This window comes from Quercus lobata, chromosome 4 (genome assembly GCF_001633185.2).
Source record: "Quercus lobata isolate SW786 chromosome 4, ValleyOak3.0 Primary Assembly, whole genome shotgun sequence".
Taxonomy (NCBI): Eukaryota; Viridiplantae; Streptophyta; class Magnoliopsida; order Fagales; family Fagaceae; genus Quercus; species Quercus lobata.
In genome coordinates, this window is record NC_044907.1 from 79,484,439 (window position 1) to 79,510,275 (window position 25,837).

General features: G+C 35.8%; 1 protein-coding gene across 1 annotated transcript; it reads left to right on the forward strand.

The window, feature by feature from the left end:
• The first annotated feature begins 13,007 nt into the window (after nt 1–13,007).
• On the forward strand, nt 13,008–18,794 carry LOC115983522 (probable RNA helicase SDE3). The gene is made up of 6 exons (XM_031106231.1): nt 13,008–13,240; nt 13,425–13,493; nt 13,622–13,907; nt 13,968–14,490; nt 16,451–16,672; nt 17,616–18,794. Exons 2-6 carry the CDS (start codon nt 13,487–13,489, stop codon nt 18,603–18,605), a joined length of 2,028 nt encoding a protein of 675 aa, XP_030962091.1. The 5' UTR covers nt 13,008–13,240; nt 13,425–13,486; the 3' UTR covers nt 18,606–18,794.
• Nucleotides 18,795–25,837: the final 7,043 nt, after the last annotated feature.

Here is a 25,837-nt window from a genome sequence, read left to right on the forward strand (position 1 = left end):
GTCTTTGGGGGAAAAAGAAAGTATGCAACTCTTTTGTGTAAATATTGTAGAGATTCTTAATACAACAAGACCGACTAGTTGGCAATGGTTTTCAAATAGCATAATGTACAAAGTTTCAGCACGGCCTCATATTTTTTGTCCATTGAACCATGTCCTACTCATGTTGAAAAGATTTAGAGTTATAGTACAACTCCTCTAAATCACTTGTTATTAAAACAAAATTTTTTCTTATCAATACATTACAAAAAATTACTATCCGTTCATTGGGCAAAAGAGAAGTCAATACACCACCAAAAACAATTGATTTTTCTTTTTCTTTATTTGCTTGTGTAATCTAATTTTCATCCATCACCCGACCACTGAGACTAGGCTTGGATTTTTTACAAGTACCCATGTTTGATGTTTCCAAGCTATTTTTAACATTTTAACTCTATATATGCAATGCAAGAAACCGACTTGTCGTGCTCATGGTAACATTGTATCGAAAATTGGACATGGAAGAGCCTTTACTGATGATGATAAGGGTAGTATGTGCCGTTGATGTGCTTTTAAGATTTGGGTTTTGAGCATCAGTGATTTGAGTTTAGGGATGAACTCTTGTGCTCTTAGGGTTTTCTTTCTTTCACAAATTAACAAAAGACTTCAAACAACATTAAATACGTTGTTTTTGTAAATTTATTTATAGAATGAATTCTTTTTATATTACAATAAAATTAATTACTAAATTTGTATTTGTCTCTATCACAACTAAATGTGTTTTTACAATAGGCCAAAGCCAAAATAATAAAGATAATTTGTTACCACAGAAAATTGTGAAGTAACAACATATTGGAATGAAAATTTTCATTGCAACACCTTTCTGCAATGAAATATGTTGTTGCCATATCTTATTGCAACAAATCAAATTATTAGAATAACTTATTGCAATGAAAAACGTTGTTGTGATTACTTATTGCAAAAAAAAAAAAAAAAACTGTAGTTATGATAACTTAATGCTATGAAACTCCACAATTGCAACGACTAGTTTTGTTGCATTAACAATATTTTTAAAATATCAAAAATCCTTTATTACACCGACTTCATTGTAACGATAATTTTTGTTGCAATAACCTATTACCACAAAGTTTATTCAAACTGTGTAACAAATTTATTTATTTATTTATTTATATTTTTTTGCAATAGAATCTTATTACAAAAACTTCAGCTTTATTGTAATGAAAAATGTCATTGCAACAATCATTTTTTTTTCTTGTAGTGCCTTTACTGATAATATATGGGGTTTGTGCTGTTGATGTGCTTCCATTGCTTGGGCTTTAAGCCCCTGGGATTTGAGTTTGGAGATGATTAGGTTATAAGAGTACTAGCATCCGAGGATGAAAAAATAAAAACTATTTTACATCTTCAAATACCACTTTATTTATTTTACTAACTTATTTTACAATACACCAAACATCCTAGTTCCTATTGTTATATACAACCTAATAAAATAATATAAACTACTAAATCAAATGTTATAAAACACTACTTTATCTCTTCTCTCTCTTCTTCTCTATATCAACCTTTCTCATCCACTACCATCACCCAAACCCAGCTCCTCCACCACCCACCAGCCAAACCCAAATCAATCCAACCACTAAAGCTACGAACAAAAACCACACCACCACCGAAATTTGTCACAAACTCATCTACCACCTACCACAAACCCAAAACAACAAACTCATCCACCACCAAATCAGAACATCCACATACCCAAACCCAAATCGGAACAACCACACCCATACAATGAACAACCACTGTAAGGTTGAATTTATTCAACCATCTTATTGGCTTTATTCCGTGCCAAATTTGCTTGTAATTCAGCATTTAGTAACCCTGTATTTAGGTGGGTTTGATGTAAGGGTAGTGAGTGAGATAGAGTGAAGTTTGCTCAAGAGTGTGCAAGAAAATAGAGTGTCGCGGCTGGGACTCGCGGGTGACTCGCGGCTGCAAGCTGCCAGAAGCTGCACACGTGCCAAGCATGCTGGAAGATGAACAGTCATGCTAGCTGGAGCACTACAGGACAAAACATGACAACTGGCCATACGGTTATCTCGCGACTGGATCTCGCGACTTAGTCAAGCCGCGAGGTCAAGCCGCGAGCCACCCCTGTTTTGTAAAAACCTGACGTTTCACATTCCTCTCCACTCCAGTATAAATACCCCTATTACCCACGATTGAAAGAGAGCTTCCAGAGAGAATTTTGAGAGAGAAACCCTAGAGAAAAACTAGATTGATTCACACACAATCTATACTTAGAGTCTCTTCAAATTCCTCAACTCTCTTCCTCTCCATTGTTAATCCTTGAGAGGCTTTATACCAAACCAGGTTCTCACCATCATCATCATTGTGAGACTGCTGTTTGGATTTCTGGGAAGCAATTAGGAAGGAACCAATCTTCATTGGTTGATGCTACGGTCTAGTAGCGGAATCTGGGAAGCTAGAAAAGAAAAAGGTTCGGCGTAACCTCGTTGGAGCAAGAAGCTGGAGGGCTTAGGTGCACTGGGTAGATTAGGCTTGGAGGGTCTATTGCTGTCCTTGTATCCAACTATATTTTCTAGTGGATTGATTACCGCTTGGAGGGCGGCGGAGAGGTTTTTCGCCGAGGGCTTCGGTTTCCTCTTCGATAACACATCGCGTGTTGTCTTTGTGTTTGCATCTTCCTTCCTCTCTATCTTTGCCTTTATATTTATCTGCTGTGGATATTAATCTGTTATGGCTTAGATAGTATTTAATCAATTTCGTTTGATAGCATATGTTAAGTTTCTGCATACTAGTTGTTTGACATATTGCTTGAATTGATTAAGTTGTTATTTGGGGGTCTAAACGTTCAAAGGTGTTTTTGTACACGTTTTTGAACTTTCAACCACCACTGATCTATAAAGGCTGGGTTATGGTTTGCTTTGTTGAACTGTAAAAGATACCCAGAAATTAAAATATATGGTACCTCAAAGAGGAAGACACCTCTCAAGAATGTGAAGAAGGAGTTGGATTGCAAGAAAAACGCTAAGGCTTGGGCTAACACTATCATTGAAGATTTGTTTGAACTTATTCAAAAGAAACAACGGCTCCAAGCCCTTCACGTTTGGCCATTTGCTCTATTTTTTGTTCATTATTTTGCTGCTAGGCATAAGACTGTGGTTTTGGTTTCCGGGTATTTGAATATTGATGTAAATATTGTAACAATTGAACCATAAAATTGTTTATAAAACAAATCTCAGGGAACCAAAAGGGAGAGAGATGAGATAGAGAGGGAGGAGAGAAAGGAGAAAAGAAGAGAAAGGGAATAAGAAGAGGGAGGCAGTAGCGTGTGAGAGAAGGAGAGAGGGGAAAGTGAGAAGGAAAAAATAATAAAAAAAGCCAAGCAACTACTACAGTAAGGTTAATGAGTCCAAATCTTCTGTCCCACTTTTCCTGCTCCACTCTATACTTCATCAATAAAAATTTGTCACGTGTTCACCTAATTAATTAAATACTATCATTATTGACTTATTAATACTACCGTTATTAATTAATAGTAGTATTTAATTAATTAGGTGAACACGTGACAAGTTTTTATTGGTGGAGTATAGAGTGGAAAAGGAAAAGTGGGACAGAAGATTTGGACTCCCCCTCACTTTGTTTCTACTATTTCCTAACCGAGTAACCATTCAAAACTTCCAAGGCCCTTCAATACCACATATAATATACCTTCCATACAATATATAATAAAAGATAGCCTTTTTGGAGGATTCTGGCATTTTACCCTTAATTTTTAAAAAAAATTAGCAATATGCCCCTATTTGCAAACCATATAGGAGCGTGCCCCTGTTCCGATACTCGATTAGCCTAAAATCGAGTTCAATTAAATACTCAATTTGTAGAAAATCGAGTTATGCCCGATCAAACTTAAAAAATATATATATAAAAAAAAAAAAAAATCAATGGAACTCGAGTTTTAGGAAATCGAGTTCCATGCAAAAAAAATTTTTTATGTCATTGCCCTATATTCAGGGAGCCCTATAGTGGCGTTTTTAAGCCCTATAGTGACGTTTTTAAGCCTTAAAACGGTGTTTTCCTGCAAATTTTTTTATAAGTGTGATTCGCCCATATTCAGGATGCCCTATAGTGGCGTTTTTAAGCCCTACAGTGACGTTTTAAGGCCCTATAGCGGCGTTTTCCTGCAAATTTTTTTTTAAGTGTAATCTTCCTTTTCTGGGTGCCCTATAGTGGCGTTTTTAGGCCCTATAGTGACGTTTTAGAACCCTATAGCGGCATTTTCCTGCAAAAATTTTTTATAACTCCCCATACCAAGTTCAAGCGGCCCTATAGTGGCGTTTTTAAGCCCTATAGTGACGTTTTAAAGCCCTATAGCGGCGTTTTGGAACTCGACTTCCCTAAAATCGAGTTTCATGCTTTTTTTTTTTAGTTTTATTCGGCATAACTCGATTTTCTACGAATCGAGTATTTCATTGAAACTCAATTTTAAGGTAATCGAGTATCGAAACAGGGGCATATCCCTATATAGTTTCGAAATAGGGGCATATTGCTAAATTTTTTAAAAATTAAGGGCAAAAGGCTAGAATCTCCAGCCTTTTTGCCTCCAATAAGTATAATCACACAACAATTTTCATATAACTGCTTATAGAATATATTATGATTGGTGTATAATAAAAAATGATGTCAGTAGTGAACTCAAGTAAAAGTGATTATATGCAAAAAATTTCCATCCACACAATCAAGACATGAGCATCAATAGCTCTCTTGGCTAGGGCACGAGTTAGTAAAATGGGCACCATCAAAATTGGCTTCATATTGATTTCCTTCAAGAGACTTCCACTTCATTGCTCAGTGTTATGTTATGCTAGGTTGACTCAATTTTTCGTTGGCTTAATGGAACTCGAGTAACGTTGTCTTGGCCACTCGATTGAGCTCTTCCACCTTAATACCTACCTATTCTCACTTAGAATTTTCATTTTCGAAAATCCCATTGCTACTAAAATATCTCTCCCGGCCCATTGCTATGGTGATCTTATGTGAAAGTAATGTTATAATAATTAACCGCAATATGTCACCTCTCAAATGTGAAAATAGTTATTAAAATTCAAATGTGTTGTGATTGTAACATTGTTGATAAACAAAATGGACATAGAGAAATAAATTTAATTTTTAGGTAAATAATTCATTAGTTCATTTTCTCAAATATATATATATATATATATATATATATATCCCTCACCAATTTTGTTGTCCTTTTGGCAATTTCATACTTTAATTAGGGCTATAAATGAGCGAAATTGTTTATGAATAGTTTGAGCTTGACTCGAGAAAAAGCTTGTTTATGTTTATTTATCTAGCATATGAACCAAGTTCATTAGACTTAATTATTAAACAAACTGAGCTCAAATATAAATATGTGATCATGAACAAGTTCATCAATATAAGGCTTGATTAAAATATATATGTAAGGACACGATTTTGTAACGAACCGTAACAGTGTTGGGTTCGCACGTAAAAGGCCCAAACAATATCATTTGTAGAGCATGGGTTTGAAAAGTTAGACCTTGGTCACCAGGCGGTGGGTTTTTCGTGATGTTCATACATGGTTAAGTTGACTTCGCCCCTAGAGTCTTTCTCCTGGAGGCAGGCTGGGAGGCTCTGATTTTTGACCATTTTTCCCAGCCCCTCTATGAATTACCTCCTTTTCCTTTTATATTAGCCTGTGTTTTTTTATCCTTCGTCCACGTGTAGGGTCGACATTCCAAGACTGATACTTGTCCCATCAGCCCATACTCGGAGTGGTTGGGGGTGGTTGAAAAAGATGGAGAGTATGGCTTTGTCAAGTGCAGAGTATTGAACGGCGGTAAGGGCAGCTTTCCCTGGTCGTTACACTTTCCAGCATACCCTTTTCTATTGGCACAGATATTTTAGATTTTTTCCCAAGTTGTTTCTATACCATTTTTGCCCTTTCTTCCGAGGAGACTTCGGACATGCCGAGGACTGAATCGTCCTCGGCTGTATCCCAAGACTATTTTGTACTTGTATTACCGAGCCTGGGCCATAACTTTCCTCGGCTTGGGCCTTTGGGCTCCAACGAATAAATGGAGCTAGCCCAAAAATCGTTGGGCCCCACAATAGCCCCTCAAAACCCTGCTATCCGACCTCTTGGTTGGAGATGAGGGTTTTGGTAATATCAAGCCTTTATTACGGCTCGTCTAACTCAGCTTTTCATTTAATGCTAGCGTTTCTTCATCTGCCCGGGAAATGTACCGGTCTCCGAGACATTCCTCTGAACTCCTTCACAAGGCGTTCCTGCCGTTTGGTTATCCAAAACGTGCCTTTAATGACTTACCTTTACAATACTATTTAAATTCGACGGTTTTGCTGACGATGTGGGGAAGTGGAACGGGCATATTCTCGTTTACAGATTTTCTTGGAAATCTGGACGGATTAAATACCTTCCACTCCACCCTTCATATAAGAAGGAAGGCAAGAGTTTATTTCTCTTGTACAGAGTCCATTTTAATCCTTCTGAAATCTGAAACCTTTAGCTTCCTCCAGAATTTACTTTATCCACCAGTTGTATCTTAACTCGTGACATACTCGAGATAGGAGTAAGTAATGAGAGAACCATACCCCTCCCAAAAACACCACATTTTTACGAAACTCAAAATGGCTCGGTCAGAGCAAGGATGGCGGAGATTAAAGATCCTTCTTATCCTCCTTTCAGCCAAAATCCGAAGCAGGGGCTTGTCACGTCAAACTTTCGGCGTGACTGAGCTGGGGTCACCCATTATCAGTACCAGCCGCTCTCTTACGAGCATAGCTAACATGGCACCAGCGTGTTAGGAGTCAAGACTGACGCAGGGACACAATATCCCTGCTTCTTCCTTTCTTCCTCCACTGGTGCCTCTCTTTTTCTTTCTTTCTTCTTCTTTCCACCGCCAGATCCATCCTGGCGCTTTTCCTTCTCCTCTTCTGAGGAAGGTCCTTCTCTCAATATGGGCGCTACTGGGGCAGAGTTTGGGAGGATTTCGGAGGCTAGTTTAAGAAGACATTTGACCGTTTATTTATTATATTGTTGTTGTTTTCCTTTTATTATCTTTGTAATCCACTCTCTGTATAGGCTTGCTTAAGCCCTTCTTTGTATGCTGTAATATCTCTTTGTATTAATAAAAGTTGTTATTGCTTCATTTTACGCATTCTATCTCTTTATTTCTGAAATGGTTACGCCGTGAATAGATATACTACGTTGTGAATCCTTTTTATTTTTACACTTTGACCGATGTCTAAAACTGAAATCTTAGTTAATAAAAAGATCTTACTCTGTGTTTATAGACACTATCCGACTTAATACTACTGAATCGAATTAGTGATATTTAGGGTTGAAACCCCTATTAAGAAAAAAGAAAGGAACATTATAGTGAGCTTATTAAAGCGGCCTGGCACAATACCGCCGACCTTAGAATACAATACTTAGGGCTGAAAACCCTTATCAAAGAAAAAGGCGCCATTATGAACTTACGAGTGCTGTTCGGCACAATAATACAGACTTGAACCAATGACACTTAGGGTCAAAATTCTTGCTAAGGAAAAGATATTATCACGACTTTAATAGAATTGTTGGGCACGGCAATGCCGACTTGCGAAAACAACGCTTACCCCAAAATAGCCGAGGTGACAACTGAATGCTCGGTGCGGTGTAGTAGGTAATCATCCGAAGACATACAACCCACAAAATGAACAGCCCCTCCAAGTTGCTGAGTAGTAGGCCGTTTCACCAGCCTTTTAAAAACTTTAATAGCTTTAATCTTTTATGGTATTTGAGCCGAGGATTGAATAGCTTAGAATTTTTACTAAGTAGCCGACCTTACGAAACTCAATTTTTCTTCCAAAACTCAGTTTTCTCATCCAAGTAGTTGGTTTCCCCATAGGTTTGAGTTCGAGGACCATACAATACCTTGGTTTTGTCCAAAACTCAGTTTTCTCATCCAAGTAGTTAGTTTCCCCATAGGTTTGAGTCCGAGGACCATACAATACCTTAGTTCTGTCCAAAACTCAGTTTTCTCATCCAAGTAGTTGGTTTCCCCATAGGTTTGAGTCCGAGGATCATACAATACATTGGTTCTGTCCAAAACTCAGTTTTCTCATCTAAGTAGTTGGTTTCCCCATAGGTTTGAGTCCGAGGACCATACAATACATTGGTTCTGTCCAAAACTCAGTTTTCTCATCCAAGTAGTTGGTTTCCCCATAGGTTTGAGTCCGATGACCATACAATACCTTGGTTCTGTCCAAAACACGGTTTTCTCATCCAAGTAGTTGGTTTCCCCATAGGTTTGAGTCCGAGGACCATACAATACCTTGATTCTGTTCAAAACTGAGTTTTCTCATCCAAGTAGTTGGTTTCCCCATAGGTTTGAGTCCGAGGACCATACAATACCTTAGTTCTGTCCAAAACTCAGTTTTCTCATCCAAGTAGTTGGTTTCCTCATAGGTTTGAGTCCGAGGACAATACAATACCTTGGTTCTGTCCAAAACTCAGTTTTCTCATCCAAGTAGTTGGTTTCCCCATAGGTTGGTTCTGTCCAAAACTCAGTTTTTTTTTTTTTTTTGGCGTGGGACCTTGGCTTTAGGGGGATTAGCTCCTCGGCCAAGCCCCTAGAACCATCCACGCGATTGACGCTATCAAGCGTAGCCCCTAGTCAAGAATCATAGCCCCTAGCGGAACTTTACACTAGAACTCTATAACAAGCTGTTAGAAATGACAAAGGAACTCTCTCGACCTACCGCCTATGCCAACACACAAGCCTTTCCCACAGACGGCGCCAATTGTAAGGACACGATTTTGTAACGAACCGTAACAGTGTTGGGTTCGCACGTAAAAGGCCCAAACAATATCATTTGTAGAGCATGGGTTTGAAAAGCTAGGCCTTGGTCACCAGGCGGTGGGTTTTTCGTGATGTTCATGCATGGTTAAGTTGACTTCGCCCCTGGAGTCTTTCTCCTGGAGGCGGGCTAGGAGGCTCTGATTTTTGGCCATTTTTCCCAGCCCCCTCTATGAATTACCTCCTTTTTCTTTTTATACTTGCCTGTGTTTTTTTATCCTTCGTCCACGTGTAGGGTCGACATTCCAAGACTGATACTTGTCCCATCAGCCCATACCCGGAGTGGTTGGGGGTGGTTGAAAAAGATGGAGAGTATGGCTTTGTCAGGTGCAGAGTATTGAATGGCGGTAAGGGCAGCTTTCCCTGGTCGTTACACTTTCCAGCGTATCCTTTTCTATTGGCACAGATATTTTAGATTTTTTCCCAAATTGTTTCTATACCATTTTTGCCCTTTCTTCCGAGGAGACTTCGGACATGCTGAGGACTGAATCGTCCTAGGCTGTATCTCAAGGCTATTTTGTACTTGTATTACCGAGCATGGGCCATAACCTTCCTCGGCTTGGGCCTTTGGGCTCCAATGAAGAAATGGAGCTGGCCCAAAAATCGTTGGGCCCCACAATATATATATATATATATATATATATAAAATTTTAAATGTTTTAAATATATATAAGTTTGTAAATAAGTTCATAAGATATTAAATTATTATTTTTAATTTATTGATGACATGAATAGTCCACAATATATTAAAAGTATATTTAAATTTTAACCAATATAATCAATAATTGGAAATACACTCCATCTCCGTATCTGATTTTAAGCTTTCCTCATTTGAATTTTCATTAGCCACATTTGCCAGTATACTCCCTTGCTGATTTCTTGGAGATTTTGATTTCGACAAAGAAGGAAGTTCCTTATTTTTTGGAGTTACAGATCCAGATACACCACCATCACATTCAAAACTTGAAAGTTGAAAAGGATCAAGAAATTTCGGCTTACTCAGATCTCTTAGCTGTCTCAGCTTCTCTGGTAGTTGCTTAGCTGTATCTATATCAGCTTCACTGGTCATCGATAGCGGTGGTGGCTAAAGGTTGATGATGGGTTGCCCAGTTCCTTCCTTTTCTCCATCAATAGAACTTAAGTATTGATATCACGTTCAGTTGGAAGGGATTGAGAAATAACCTCCTTTGAATTCGGATCTTCAAAATTCGAAATTTTGTGGCGGGATATCTGACTGGAGGGTCCTATGTTAGTCAAGGATGGTTGAGCAGTGCCAGATCTGGGAGGTGGATCAACCCCTGTTTTTTTAGAAAGGGCATCTTCCTCAAACACATTACCGAAGCCTTCGACTGCCATGAACGTTTTCCTACCTGAGGAAGAAGGTGACGCTCTAAGCCAATCTCTATATTCTTGCTAATCCAAAGATAATGACCCCTTACTTGCTAACCACAGACTGCATTCTTTGTCATCGTGAGAAACCGTGCCACACTAATAACAGAAGTTTGGTATCTTTTTGTACTTGAAAGACACCCAATCCTCGTGATCACCATTTAGCAATATCTTTCGACCTCGACACAGAGGTTTAGAGACATCAACTTCCACTCTTACTCGTAAAAAATTATCCCTTATCATCTCCCCCTTCCGCTTCGAATAAGATACCTCCCCCACCGATCTGCCAATTTCAATAGCAGTTTTCCAATTTAGCTTATTAACTGGAAGACTGTGCAGTTAAATCCAAAACTTAGCCTTCGAAAACTTTAAGTTCCAAATTGGACATGAACCATCGTACTTCTGCAAGAGGACCAGATGCTTATCAAAAGTCCACGGCTTCATGGCTAGTACCCGCTCAGCATCACTCTCCACTTCGAATACAAAAAGGATTGTATGACTACCAAGAACTTGTATCTGGAAACCATTGTGAGCTTTCCATAAAGGTTTGAACGTGTGACCTATAGCCTAAACATTCAAAACTCTACGGGCTAGGAACCTAGTTGCAAGAATATACTCTTTATTGACCTCCTCCTGGTTATCATCCAGATTGACCCTAGCCCCTTCGTCCTCAGTGAGTGACAGACGATTCCAATCTTTTAAACCCTCATCCATGTTTGAAAACAAACGAAACAGAATGAGAAAAAGGGAAACAAGAAATCCTATAAACTAAAGCTATTTCCCCACCCCTGAAAGGAAAAGAGAACCCAACAAGCCCCACTAGTAATAGTGTTACTAGAGGGAAAAGATATCACTCCCTAAGGATGATAATGCTTTCTACAACGGGAGCAGAGAAACTGGTTTGCCATTATATCTAACTAGTCGCTAACCTGTGCGATGCACGGGAAAGCTGTTAAGTTATCACTCATGACAGTGCTAAACAGCCTTAAAACCTAAGACTAACCCATGGAATGGATTTGAAAATTTTTCACAAATAAAGAAAGTGTTACGTGAAGTTTTGTGAATATGATACCTTACATTTTGTGAAAATGAGAGTCATATTTGATATATTTAAGAAGCAAATAAATATCTAACGTACGTAATACTAATAGATATCTAACTCTTATCACAAAAAATGAATGTTGCACGTTAGGCTTACAATCTCAAAATTCCCTATCCTATAGTCAATACTAAACATTCAATTACTAAATGAAAAATATTAATTAACTAAAAATTACTTATTTATTTATATAAATAAGTAAACATTGATAATTATATTATAATAATATAAGAATTAAAGGTACTTAAGATATTTGTTGCATGTCAATCGATTTGTGTTTGGGTTAGGATTAAAAATTAAAATTATTTCACTATTTAACTTATTTTTGCTACAATTTATGAACCTTATTGCAGTTTTTGACACTATTCATAAACCTCACTGTACTATTTTAATTAATTTTTACCTTTATTTATAGTACTTTAAACAATAATTTTTCAATTTTAACAAAATAAACGGTATCCAAACATACTCTTAATTAATATCATCAGTCACTACACGTCTCACATCACATTGGGCTCAAAGCTAAAAAAAACCTAATGGCTTTGCCCCATCTTTTATTCAAAAATTAAAACCTTTCTACTTTCCCAATGCAAGTCACGTGGAGGCTTTTTTTTTTTTTTTTTTGGGTAAACATCATGTGAAGGCTTTGGAAACATAAAAAAAAGGAGTGCAAAATGTCAAAAACAAAATGAGAGAAACTACAGAGACTGGAGATAGACAAAAGAAAGAGGAGGAAAAGAAGAAAAAAGAAGAAGAAACAGCCCCTGTTGCGTCGTCTTCTTCTTCTCTATTTTTTTTTTCCCTTACAAATAAGAAATTTATGAATGAAGAGGAAGATGACGAAGAGAGAGATGAGATTATTTTGGTTTTGGTGATTTATGGGTTTGGTTTGTGTTGGGTGTGTATTGTGTTTGAAGAAATTTATGGGATGAGGAGGAAGATGACAAAGAGGGAGATGGGAAATTATTTTGGTTTTGGTTTGGATCTGTGCTCATATGTACTGTTTTGGTTTGTGTTGGGAAAGGCAGAGCATCCTGAAAGGGAAAGGCAGAGTATCGGGCTTTAGAAAACTGTTATTACGTTATTTTTTTTTTAATGTTATTTTTTTAATAATATGCTGATGTGGAAATTTGTGAGAGCTTCAAAAGTTTCGGTTATATATATATATATATATATATATATATATAGATTAACTTCAAAGAATTCAACTATAGTATAATTTTTAATTATTAGCATATATTTGTAATGGGGGTAAAAAGTTTTAGTTGTAATGTTTATTATATATGAAAATGAATAAATTAATGAAGTAACTTATAAACAAACTCAAACTTATTTAAAAAAAAAAAAGAACCAAATTTAAATATATAATCTCATTTTGTACTAAGCTCAATCTCGATTAATTTTTTTTTTTTTTTGAGAATGAGCTCAATCTCGATTAAGGTATTATTTATAGCTCTAATTTTAGTCTGCTTTATATTATTAAACGCACCTTTTTCTACCCTCACCTCTTAGCAAATACAATTAAAGGTATTAAAAAAAAAAAAAAAAATCAGCCCATTTCTTCTCAATAAAAAGCCACAACCTCGTACGTACAGGTGACTTTATCCATTTCAGCTGGCTTTCCCTCCCCAACCATTACCACTAGTGAAGTCACTGGTCACTACTTCTGGACCCACTTGCTGACGTGGCAAGCCAGGGGTGGTGCAAGGAAAAGACTTTGGAATTGAATTTCCATCCTCGTCAACCTTTGGTCCTTTATTTACTTTATTTGCGTGTAAATTAAGTTCAGAACCTGCAGAATTCAGACAGTCGGTGTTTAGTGTTGGATCAAGATCAAGATTCAAGAATCCAGGTGGGTTTTCTCTTCTAGTTCTACTCTGTCTTCTATCATTATAACATGCTTATAATAGCTAAGCTTCTCTGATATCTACTACATCGTACTCACTTTCTTAGATTTTCAATGATCTTTTTGGTCTGTATGGGTAGTCTGATCTTTCACTTCAGTTGTGTGTGTGTTTTGTTTTGACTTTTTGTAGATCAGAACCATGAAGAACTATGAGATTCTACATTTTCATTGCTGCCTATATCCCAATTTTGCATGTTTGGTATATCATATATATGTATCTTCTAATCGATTGCTTATTGCTGTACATTTTCAGATTTACTATATGCCTTGTTGATTAAGATATCCATGTTCCACAAATTCTGAAACGTTGTCCTTATTTTTCCTCAGAAATCAAAGTGAGGTTTGATCTCAAAAAGACCATATATTTATGTGATATGTCTTGTTTTCTAGAAATCTTGAAATGTATCCTTTGTTGCGAAGAAGATAGTTATGATAACACTTACTCTAGAACTAGATCTAGGCCTTTTCTGCTGGAATCTGGTGCTGAAAGGAATGAATATTTGGTACGTAATTCAACTCCAACTCCAACAACCACAACCCCATTGTACCGTGACCACTACCAAATTTTAGCAAAGTCGTCATTGCCAAGTGCTTCTTCACCTTATTATCAAACCAAAGTTGCAATAGATTCATGGATAAGCAGCTCAGTGACACCACAATCTTCATCTTCATCTAAGCGGAGCCCATCTTCCTATGTGCCACCTCAATTTTCCACTAATGAAGTTTCCCACAGTTCTAAAAGTTCAAGTCCATTGCCACCTGCATTTTCTTCTAGATCAATTCAATCTCCATCTAAACAATCTGCATATTCCTACCTATCCCAATCTTCACCTAAACCGCCTCCCTTGTCTTCTAGTTCATCCTCATCATCCCTTAAACCTCCAGTTCCTTCTTCTAAAGCCCCATCAGCTTCTTCTCCAACTTCCTATAAACCATCTCAATCTTCACCATCTACTTCTAAGCAACCTCCAGATTTTAAGCCAATTCTGCATATAGCTCCCAATAATGTAACAGATGAAGAAAGGAAGACAAGTTATATTTGTGAAAAGGGTACAGCCATATATGCTGTTCCTGAGGATATCAAAGGTCTGATCAAGAGAGACATTGTGCCCGAAGTTCTGAAGCAGCCTTTGTCTCCTTCAACTTATAAGACTTATTTTGCTGCCCTATTATATGCCGAGGATTACTACTTGGACGTAAGTTAACTACTTTGTCAACAAAATGTTACTTGGTATATCATACAAATTTGTGTACTATCTTCTTTGAAATCTTGTTTATAAGATATCATTTACATTAACAATTGTACCCCTATTTTGTTCAATTTAAAGAAATAGATATAAATTGACATGTAAGATTTGGGTCAGGTCTAATTGAGGTAGTTATGAACCATCTGATAAAATTTAGTGATCCAGTTTTTACTAATTTAATTTCAAACAACATGGATAAACGTGTATATACATTAGAAAAATTGAAAAAAATGAAAGAAATATTTTTGAAAATTAATACTGGGATGCAAATCAATGGGGTAGAGGAGCTGAATGCTAAACATGTTGCAGGTGTCAGGTGTGACTCATTCGAGCTCTATAGTTTGCATGCATATTGCCTTCAATACAAAACAATTTTTGGTACCTATGTAAATTTGTATTTTTTAACCTCTGTAAATTTGGACTGGACATGCAATTTGTATTGCAAATGAGTCCCTTTGCCTTTTATGCTGTAGTTTAATGCCTCACAAACTTTTCACACATATACTGCAAGGAATATAAAAGATGTCATGGAAAGCCAATTGGGAACTCCCTCTTACTGGAGACAAGGACAAGCAATGTATTGCTGGTTTCTACTGTAAATGTAATCTCATTTTGGTCATCCCTCTTCTTGAATTGGGTTTTAGTTGAGTTGTGGGTGTTTCCCACATGCAATGCTTTCCATGGTGTGTGTGAAAGAAGGGATCATACTGCTATCAGTAAAAGAAAGTCAAAATTTTAGGCAGGCGTGCACTTTTAGTTTATGCAGTAACTCAATTCATTGAGAGACTTTGTTGCCAAAATTGATGTGATTGTGCACAGCATCAATTATTTAGCATTCTGTTTTTTGGTTGGCAAAACTTGATATTCTAGTAATTCATGGATAAAGATTCCATTAAATGATGTAAGAAATTTCTTCTTATGATTTTCAAACTGGTCTCTGCATTTGCAGATAGGTAAATTTAAATTGGTTGTGTGATCACGTATATGCTTAGGATTTTGTTTCAAATCTTACAGTGTTTAATTGGAAGAAGGCCTCAACTTGAAATTGATCCAATCAGATAAACATATGATATAAAGTCCTGGAACCTGTGTCAGAGGTAATGATACAGAATGAAATCAGGGCATTATTTTACACATCTACTGAAATGATCTTCCAATGTGCTCTATGTTCAAATGGAATGGTTTTATTCCATTTGTTATATCATTCAAAACAAATACTTCTGTTCAATCACAGGATCAGTTTCTAGAATATGATTAAAAGGATGTGAAATCAAATTTTTCTATTGTTTTTAAGATGAGTTTGTCATGGATGATGGAATTTTGTTTATGTGTTGACTTTAGGAATTAAAATTTTAAATTTCTCTATTGGACATACTTGAATGCTTGTTAAAAAGGTATCTGATTGCAGGTGTAATGGATAATCACTTTCTTTTTTTCTCAACAATAGCATTTGAACCTAGAGCATCGTAAACAAGTATATATTCTAAATGATCATCTCTTCTGTTACCAAATGGAAAGTGAAGTTCCTAGATTTAAACGGAATTATACTCTTGAATAAGTGAGAGTGGCAATGTAAATGAACCAACTCATTTTCTTAAAACCTTCCATAGGAGCAAAGCAAAAATTCAAAAGTTTTTTTTTATTATTTTTTTTTTATGGAATTCGAAAGTTTCTTAAATTATCTTTCTCTAGTATCCCATTTTGACACCTCTTTTAAATCACAAGGAGATCTTTTGAGGGAGTATTTTACACTGTTATTTTCAGATATCCATCATACAATTTCAATGATATATATTTTGGCTTCTTTGACTATTTTAAGTAGTATGTATAGTAAAATGTTTTGATTGATGTAATAGTCTATGCTTTTGCACTTTGGCTTGTAGTAATTTTATGCTTTTATTGGAACTAGAAATGGAGTGACTTCCTATTGAAGAAAGTGACATTGGAGTTGGAGAAAGCAGCAGTTTTTAAAAAATCAAACAAGAATAAATATTCCAAAGGAAGTGATGAGAAGGATGATAAAATCTTTGTAGCATTTGACATTGATCATATTCGTGAGAAGCGGCCATATCTTTTATCAAGGGATATGGTCTATGCACGACCTTCAGATAGAAAGGTTGAGCCATTTCAGGTAAGCTTATTCTTAATTAACACATGATTAAATCACATAATTTTTCTGAAGGTAGTCTTGAGTTTTATGATTAGATAACTTGTTTTTCTTTGAGTTTAAACTGGTCTAGTATTTTGGTAGTTCTGTACAGCATTTTTTGAATTTTCCTTAACTAACCTGAAGCTAGAGTTCTTGCATCACATTATTAAAATAAATTGTTATGAATTCTTCCCTGTATATGACCTTTTTTGTTATGAATTCTGTCCAATACATCTTACTTTAACTATTATATAGCTAGTCAATCAACAAGTGACAAAGTCAGCTAATTTGACCTGTTAATGAGGTTGTTCTTGCATTATTGGCCTTGACTAGGGTTATGCAGTGGCTTTTTATACTATTTGTTAAATTTAATTTCTCAAATATCTTAGTGGATCTTTTGAAACGAGATGAGTGAGCAGCCAAACCTCCGCACAGATCATCCTATAGTTATCTGTTCAGGAAAATCTCTGTGACCCATACTATATCCTTTTGTGTGTCCCTAATTCACTTTAGAAATTCAGAGGTTACAGATCTTTGGTTGCTTTGATGCAAAAATGTGCTTCTTGAGGAGCCAAAATTCATAACATGGATGTATCCTCAAGTGATATTGAATGGATGTGCTAAATACAAAGAGAGAGAAAGGGAAAGTGGAAGCACTAAGGAATAAATGTGATTCGGACTAATATATATCAGGTACAATGACATGTATACACAGATCTAGGTTATCCTGTTAACCCTACAGTTATCCACTTTTGACGGAAGGAGTTACCAGCTGATCAAAGTCCATACCTAATAAATAATACTGTTCACATTTATTTTGTGCTAAACTGAATTTTGAGAATTATTTTATAGAGTGCTTATAAACATCATTTGTTTTTCATTTTATGATCTTATTTACAACACTGACAGTCTAAACGGTAAGCAGGGCTTTATCTATCGTGTGGTGAGAAGCAATCGTGTATTAGTTGAATTTGGAGATGATTTTCATTCACAGCACCATCCTAATCGCAAATATGATATCAGCTTCTCATTCAACAGAGTGTGTCTAAAAAGGGCTCATCAAGCAATAGAAGCCGCATTTGCATTAGATCCTTTGTCCCACAACTTACTCTTTCCTGAATGTGTCTTTCGGAAGAATGTACTTAGCCCACCTGCTCTACTTGATGCCTATGATAAACTCAATACAAATGAGTTCAATTCAGTACGACAGATTTTAAGCTTTCGGGGCTCACCACCTTATCTTCTTGGGGGCCTGCTCGTTGGAACTGAAGTGCAAAGGCCTGTATCAGAACCAAAAGGACCAGAAACTGCAAGAACTGGACTGGTTGTTTGCGAAGCGGTAATTGAATTATATAAAACCTTTAAAGAGAATCGGATTCTTATATGTGCACCTACAAATCACATATGTGATGAGCTGACGAGAAGTTTAAGGAAAAAGATTCCAGAATCAGATACATTTCGAGCCAATGCTGCATTTCGAGAGGTAGATAGGGTACCAACTGACATTCTGCTTTCATGTCCTATAAAAGATGAATGTTTTACATGTCCTCCACTAGCAAAACTTCGAAAGTTTAAGATAATTCTGTCAACTTTTGTGAGTAGCTTTCGACTATACAACGAAGGTATACCTGCTGGACATTTTAGTCATATATTTCTAGTGGATGCCTCATCAACCACAGAGCCAGAAGCAACAATAGCTTTAGCTAATTTTGCTAATGAGAATACAGCCGTCATAGTTACTGGTGCACCCAGAAACCGTCCAGGTTGGGTCCGCTCTGACATGGCTAGGAATCATGGATTGCAGAAGTCATATTTTGAAAGACTTCTTGAATTCAGGCCATATAACACCCTCAATCCAATGTTCATCACAGAGATGGTAAACTTTGAGAGACGGTCAAGGGACATCTACAAATAGGTTTCTGTCATTCTATTGAATTTCATGTTTTGAACTGTTCTTTCATGAACAGCAATATCCACTTGTATAAATGCTGCCTCCTTAGTATCGACCTGTGTTTTGTGTAAACTTTGTCATGTGTTGTGTGTGTGTATATTTATTACAGCAAAGACCATCTATGGTAAAAGTTAGTACCTTTATTGTCTTCTCTCTTTCTATCTACTGTTAGAGTTCAATGCATTTTGTGTTTCTGAAAGACAGATTAGTTTTTTTCTGTTGGTTCGAGGGACTGATACGTTCCATGTAAAAATAAATAAATAAAAGACTGATACGTTCCTACCTATCTTTATATCATACAAATGATCATAGCATCATGATGCAAAAGTCATAGGGATTTCGGGTGATATAATATTTGATTATCCAAATTTTGTTTAGAGTTCAGTCAACCTGGTGTGCTGGTATATGAAATTGTTTTCATACCCCCTCCCTAATAATAAAACAAAAACAAAACTATTTGGTGAAATCTGCTCCATTTGTTGCGACATTAACATTTTATGGAAAATAAATAATTTTTTAAAAGCATTTTTTAGAAAACTATTTTGTTTTCTTATGTTTGATAGCAACCTTAAAATGAATTGAAAATTTATCTTTTTGACTTCCTTTATTTAGTTTTGCTTGAGATATAGTCTTTTTCTAGAAAAATTTACCAAAAATTTAAAAACAACTCTATCTTGTACTAAACTAAATAAGATAAGCAAAAAGTTTTTTTTTTTTCTTTTACTTAATTTTTTCTAACACTACCAACATAGGAAAACGAAAAAAACCTATCTTGATAATTGATATAACGTTTTCCATTGAAACTACTTAGCAACCAAGGCCAACTGAATGCTTGATTAGCCCCAACTGGAATTTCGACATGGCCCAAACGATGAAAAAAAAGAAAAAGAAATACTCTTCCCACCTCCCATATCTGGAATAGGAGTTATCAAACCATGATGTGAACCCATACCAATTCCCAAGCCCCCAAATCAACGCCATTTTGGTCCTTCAAATTTTTTTTTTTGAATGAAGGTCCTTCAATTTTTAATTTGTAACAATTTAGCATCTTTTTATGGTCCAGTTATTGCTTTACATCCATTTCTTACTTGCATTTTTTGTTCTTTAGAATATGGGTCGATTTTTTAGTCTCTTAAATATGAAGTACGGATTTTTTAGTATTTTAAATATGGGATCGGATTGATTTTGGTTCATGCTAACCGGAAAAATAGACGGAGAGGACCAATTGTCAGATTTTGAAAATTTGAAGGACCAAAATTGATTCGACCTCATATTTGAGAGACTGTAAATGCAATTTTCCCTTATTAATAGTAAATTGCCTAATCCAAAATGCTTTTTATGAGATAAAGAATATTATACAACATTCTAATCATGTATATTTGTAGGGTTCACGATTTTTGACCTTACATGCAAGTTAAAGTGATATTCCATATATCCGTTGTACAAGATCCCACCTTACTCTCAACACATCCATATAACCATTAACCATCCCCATCTAACTAAGACTAGCAGCACAATTTGGTATCACCGAAAAACAGTTCTCAATAGCACCAAATTTAGGACTCCAAAATCCAGTTGCACACCACTATTCATGCACAAAATTGGAGTACATGCTCATGCATTTGGGACCGTATGCCCACAAAGCAAGCCTAATGGATGTTACCGAATATGGACTCCAGTGGCTCGTTGTATCTTCCAAATTTCCAATGGATATAGGGCAGAAACATGTTCCTGTTTAAATTCCAAGCGGTAGCAGGAGACAAGAAAAAAGTCCTTGAGCAAGGCCTCCGTCCCATAAATGGTTACCACTTAGTTGTAAAGCCAGGCCAATGGATCCAAATCAAATATGAGCAAATTCCAATTTGCTGTTATCAGTGTGGAAAACTGGGTCATGCTCATCCAAATTGCACTGCCACCAAATCAAGTTGGTCAGTTCTAGCTCAGTGTCATGCCTAACAATCTCATGTCTGTTATCTCCAATCCAAAAAGCTCAGGTAAAAAGCTTGACAGATTGTTCATAATCAGAGAAGATACTATCCAAAATCCTCAAAGGATATATGGAAACCAAAAGACTATGGGGGTTTAGGCTTAGGGAGAGTTGTTGACATTGAATACAGCCTTATTGGCAAAAAGCTGGGTTGACAAGGTCTGTGTGAGGTTACTGAAGGAAAAGTATTTTAAACAAACTTTTCCTACTTGATTCCTCAAGCCAGCCCTTACTCTTTATACACTTCGGAAGGGATTTGCAAGACCAAGCCTTTACTTGAAAAGTTCACGCTATATGTTAGGCTAAGGGAGCAGTCAGAATTTGGCTAAGACCCGATAGATTCAAGCCTCAGCCTTGTTCGAACGTTCTATTAGAAATAAGAATGGTAGCTGATCCTCATGGCAAGTAATGGACAATCTTGGGACACAAATAAGCTCTCCCAACTCTTTGATCAACACACTGGCACCTAAATAAGAAGGAACCACCTCAATAACACCGCTGGAGCTGACAGATTAGTATGGATCCCATCCCCAAGTAGTAAGTTCACAACTTAATCTGCTTATTTAGTTGATCACACACACAAATTTCCCTCTCTTATTTAGTAAAGCTAAATTGAACGTCCTATGAAAAAGAAAAAAGAAAAAAGAAAAAGAATGAGAAACTCAAATACATTATGTGGCTAAATAACATATGGCAGATCCTTTCTGTGAAAGAGACTTTTACAAGCTAAGAGCATTAGCCAAATTGCTATTTTTAGCACCTTAAAGCTAAAAAGCATGCTACTCTAAAAAATTTGCTATATGTAAATAGTAAATTGCTATCTTTAAGAGTATTTTCAACAGCTTCTCTAAATTTTTGTATTATTTGGAGAGTTAACAGTTACATTTACCCTACCTACTTACTCTTTCAAATACCATTTTCAACGTAGTCTCGATCTTTTCTCTATCTCATTTAAATATTATTATTATTTTTTTAATCTTTTTTTATTTTTTTTAATCTTTCTTTATTAAATACAACCTTACTGTAGCTAGGTTGCAAATTTTTTTAAATATAGCCAACTAGCCCTAAAAACAAACCCCTCACTTTGTTTCTACTATTTCCTAACCAAGTAACCATTCAAAACTTCCAAGGCCCTTCAATATACCAAATATAATATACCTTCCATACAATATATGATAAAGATAGCCTTTTTGCCTCCAATAAGTATAATCTCACAATAATTTTCATACAACTACTTATATAATATATTATGATTGGTGTATAATAAAAAATGATGTCAGTAGTGAACTCAAGTAAAAGTGATTATATGCAAAAAATTTCCATCCACACAATCAAGACAAATACATCAATAGCTCTCTTGGCTAGGGCACGAGTTAGTAAAAAGGGCACCATCAAAATTGGCTTCATATCGATTTCCTTCAAGAGACTTCCACTTCACTGCTCAATGTTATGTTATGCTAGGTTGACTCAATTTTTTGTTGGCTTAATGGAACTCGAGTAACATTGTCTTGGCCACTCGATTGAGCTCTTCCACCTTAATACCTACCTATTTGAGACATAGCTTCGGAACATACATATTGATGCTACCTCACTTAGAATTTTCATTTTCAAAAATCCCATTGCTACTAAAATATCTCTCCCATTGCTATGGTGACACGTTGTAATTTGTGTACAATAAAAATAATTTCAAAGGTGATCTTATGTGAAAGTAATGTTATAATAATTAATTGCAATATGTCGCCTCTCAGATGTGAAAATAGTTATTAAAATTCAAATGTGTTGTGATTGTAACATTGTTGATAAACAAAATGGACATAGAGAAATAAATTTAATTTTTAGGTAAATAATTCATTAGTTCATTTTCTCAATATATATATATATATGTATTTATATATATATATATATATATATATTTATATATATATCCCTCACCAATTTTGTTGTCCTTTTGGCAATTTCATACTTTAATTGGGGCTATAAATGAGCGAAGTTGTTTATGAATAGTTTGAGCTTGACTTGAGAAAAAGCTTGTTTATGTTTATTTATCTAGCATATGAACCAAGTTCATTAAACTTAATTATTAAACAAATTGAGCTCAAATATAAATATGTGATCATGAACAAGTTCATCAATATAAGGCTTGATTAAAATATATAATTTTAAATGTTTTAAATATATATATATATATATATATATATATAAGTTTGTAAATAAGTTCATAAGATATTAAATTATTATTTGTAATTTATTGATAACATGAATAGTCCACAATATATTAAAATTATATTTAAATTTCATCCAATATAAGCTGGTATAGCTAATTTTTGTAAGTTCATAATGGGTAGGAAGGAAAGAGCCATTATATCTTTTTTTTTTTTTTTTTTTTCCTTTTTTTGGGAGAGAAAACGATAGTAGACTTTATTAATACAAAATCAAGTTATATAATGGGGAAGAGAAAGAGGGACATTCTTTTAACCAAGTAATGACCTCCTCATTCTCTTTTGCAACACAAGCCAAAATTAGAGCGGCACGATTACATCATAAAGAAATACTAAAACAAAAAAAGAAATAAATCAAAACTATCACATAGAAATATAATGTCTTCAAAAAACCAAACTACTACCAGAGAACAAATCCACTCTTCAAAGTTTTCGGATGCTCATAAAATCAATACGACACACCCTCTTGATTTACTAAGGTATCAGTGTGATGTGGATTTTTTTTTTTTTGTTTTATTTATTTATTTATTTTTTTTAATGGTGGCAAATGGGTGAGAAAATACCCCCAACAGCTTATTGGGAGACACTAAAACTATCTGAGCAGATAGCTTGCTTTTTAGTATGTGAAGGATCCAAGGATAGTGAGGAAGATGAAGAACGTTTAACCGAAGGTTGAACCTTAGATAAATTCTCAAGAGAAGTTTGAGACTTGGAACTACGTAGAATACACTTCCATGACCTCAAAGAAAATTCTTTTTTGCCTGGTATATCCTCATCGAAATTGGAAATACACTCCATCTTCGTATCTGATTTTAAGCTTTCCTCGTTTGAATTTTCATTAGCCACATTTGCCAGTATACTCCCTTATTGATTTCTTGGAGATTTTGATTTCGACAAAGAAGGAAGTTCCTTATTTTTTGGAGTTACAAATCCGGATACACCACCATCACATTCAAAACTTGAAAATTGAAAAGGATCAAGAAATTTCGGCTTACTCAGATCTCTTAGCTGTATCTGTATCAGCTTCACTGGTCATCGATAGCGGTGGTGGCTAAAGGTTAATGATGGGTTGCCCAGTTCCTTCCTTTTCTCCATCAACAGAACTTGAGTATTGAGATCACGTTCAGTTGGAAGGGATTGAAAAATAACCTCCTTTGAATTCGGATCTTCAAAATTCGAAATTTCATGGCGGGATATCTGACTGGAGGGTCTTGTGTCAATCAAGGATGGTTGAGCAGTGCCAGATCTGGGAGGTGGATCAGCCCCCTTTTTTTAGAAAGGGCATCCTCCCCAAACACATTACCGAAGCCTTCGACTGCCACGAACGTTTTCCTACCTAAGGAAGAAGGTGATGCTCTAAGCCAAGCTCCATATTCTTGCTGATCCAAAGATAATGACCCCTTACTTGCTAACCACAGACTACATTCTTTGTCATCTTGAGAAATCGTGCCACACCAATAACAGAAGTTTGGTATCTTTTTGTACTTGAAAGACACCCAATCCTCATGGTCACCATTAAGCAATATCTTTCGACCTCGACACAAAGGTTTAGAGACATCAACTTCCACTCTTACACGTAAAAAATTACCCCTATCATCTCCCCCTTCCGCTTCGAATAAGATACCTCCCCCCATCGATCTGCCAATTTCAATGGCAGTTTTCCAGTTTAGCTTATTAACTGGAAGACTGTGCAGTTGAATCCAAAACTTAGCCTTCGAAAACTTTAAGTTCCGAATTGGACATGAACCATCGTACTTCTGCAAGAGGACCAGATGCTTATCAAAAGTCCACGACTCCATGGCTAGTACCCGCTCAGCATCACTCTCCACTTCGAATTCAAAAATGATTGTATGACTACCAACAACTTGTATCTGGAAACCATTGTGAGCTTTCCATAAAGGTTTGAATGTGCGACCTATAGCCTCAACATTCAAAACTCTACGGGCTAGGAACCTAGTTGCAAGAATATACTATATTTTGACCTCCTCCTGGTTATCATCCAAATTGACCCTAGCCCCTTCGTCCTCAGTGAGCGACAAACAATTTCAATCTCTTTAAAACCTCATCCATGTTTGAAAACAAACAAAATAGAATGAGAAAAAAGGAAACAAGAAAACCTATAAACTAATGCTTTTTCCCCACCCCTAAAAGGAAAAGAGAACCTAACAGTGTTACTAGAGGAAAAAGATATCACTCCCTAAGGATGATAATGCCTTCTACTGACTTGTCTCTATGGTGCCACCATAGCGACGAGAGTAGAGAAACTGGTTTGCCATTATATCTAATTAACTTCAAAGAATTCAACAGTAGTTTAATTTTTAATTATTAGCATATATTTGTAATGGGGTAAAAAGTTTTAGTTGTAGGGTTCGTTTGGATACAGCTGAAAACTGAAAAATATTGTAGCAAAATAATTTTTAAATGTGTGAATAGGACAGTGGGACCCATTTTTAATAAAAAAATTGTTGAAAAGTGTGGTTTGTGAGTCCCGTAAAAAATATACGGGACCCACTGATGTGCTGAAAAGGTGAAAAGTCCAACATTGTGGCTACTATTCATGAACAGTAGCCATAACAGTGAGGTTTGTCTCTCAAACGCATGCCAAAAAAATAAAAAAAGGAAAAACGCCAGACAGAGACGCACTTAGTTTTTCAGCCGAATCCAAACGTAACCGTAACGTTTATTATATATGAAAATGAATAAATTAATGAAGTAACTTATAAACAAGCTCAAACTTATTTTAAAAAAAAAATGAACCAAATTTAAATATCTAATCTCATTTTGTACTAAGCTCAATCTCGATTAAGGTATTATTTATAGCTCTAATTTTAGTCCGCTTTATTTTATTAAACGCACTTTTTTCTACCCTCACCTCTTGGCAAATACAATTAAAGGTATTTAAAAAAAAAAAAAAAAATCAGCTCATTTCTTCTCTATAAAAAGCCACAACCTCGTACGTACATGTGACTTTATCCATTTCAGCTGGCTTT

Excerpts from the sequence above, each read along its gene's own strand:
- LOC115983522 (XM_031106231.1), top strand. Across the intron at positions 13,908-13,967 it reads TCTTCACCTTATTATCAAAC|TAAGCGGAGCCCATCTTCCT; the intron begins CAAAGTTGCAAT and ends TTCATCTTCATC. Across the intron at positions 14,491-16,450 it reads CCGAGGATTACTACTTGGAC|AAATGGAGTGACTTCCTATT; the intron begins GTAAGTTAACTA and ends TATTGGAACTAG.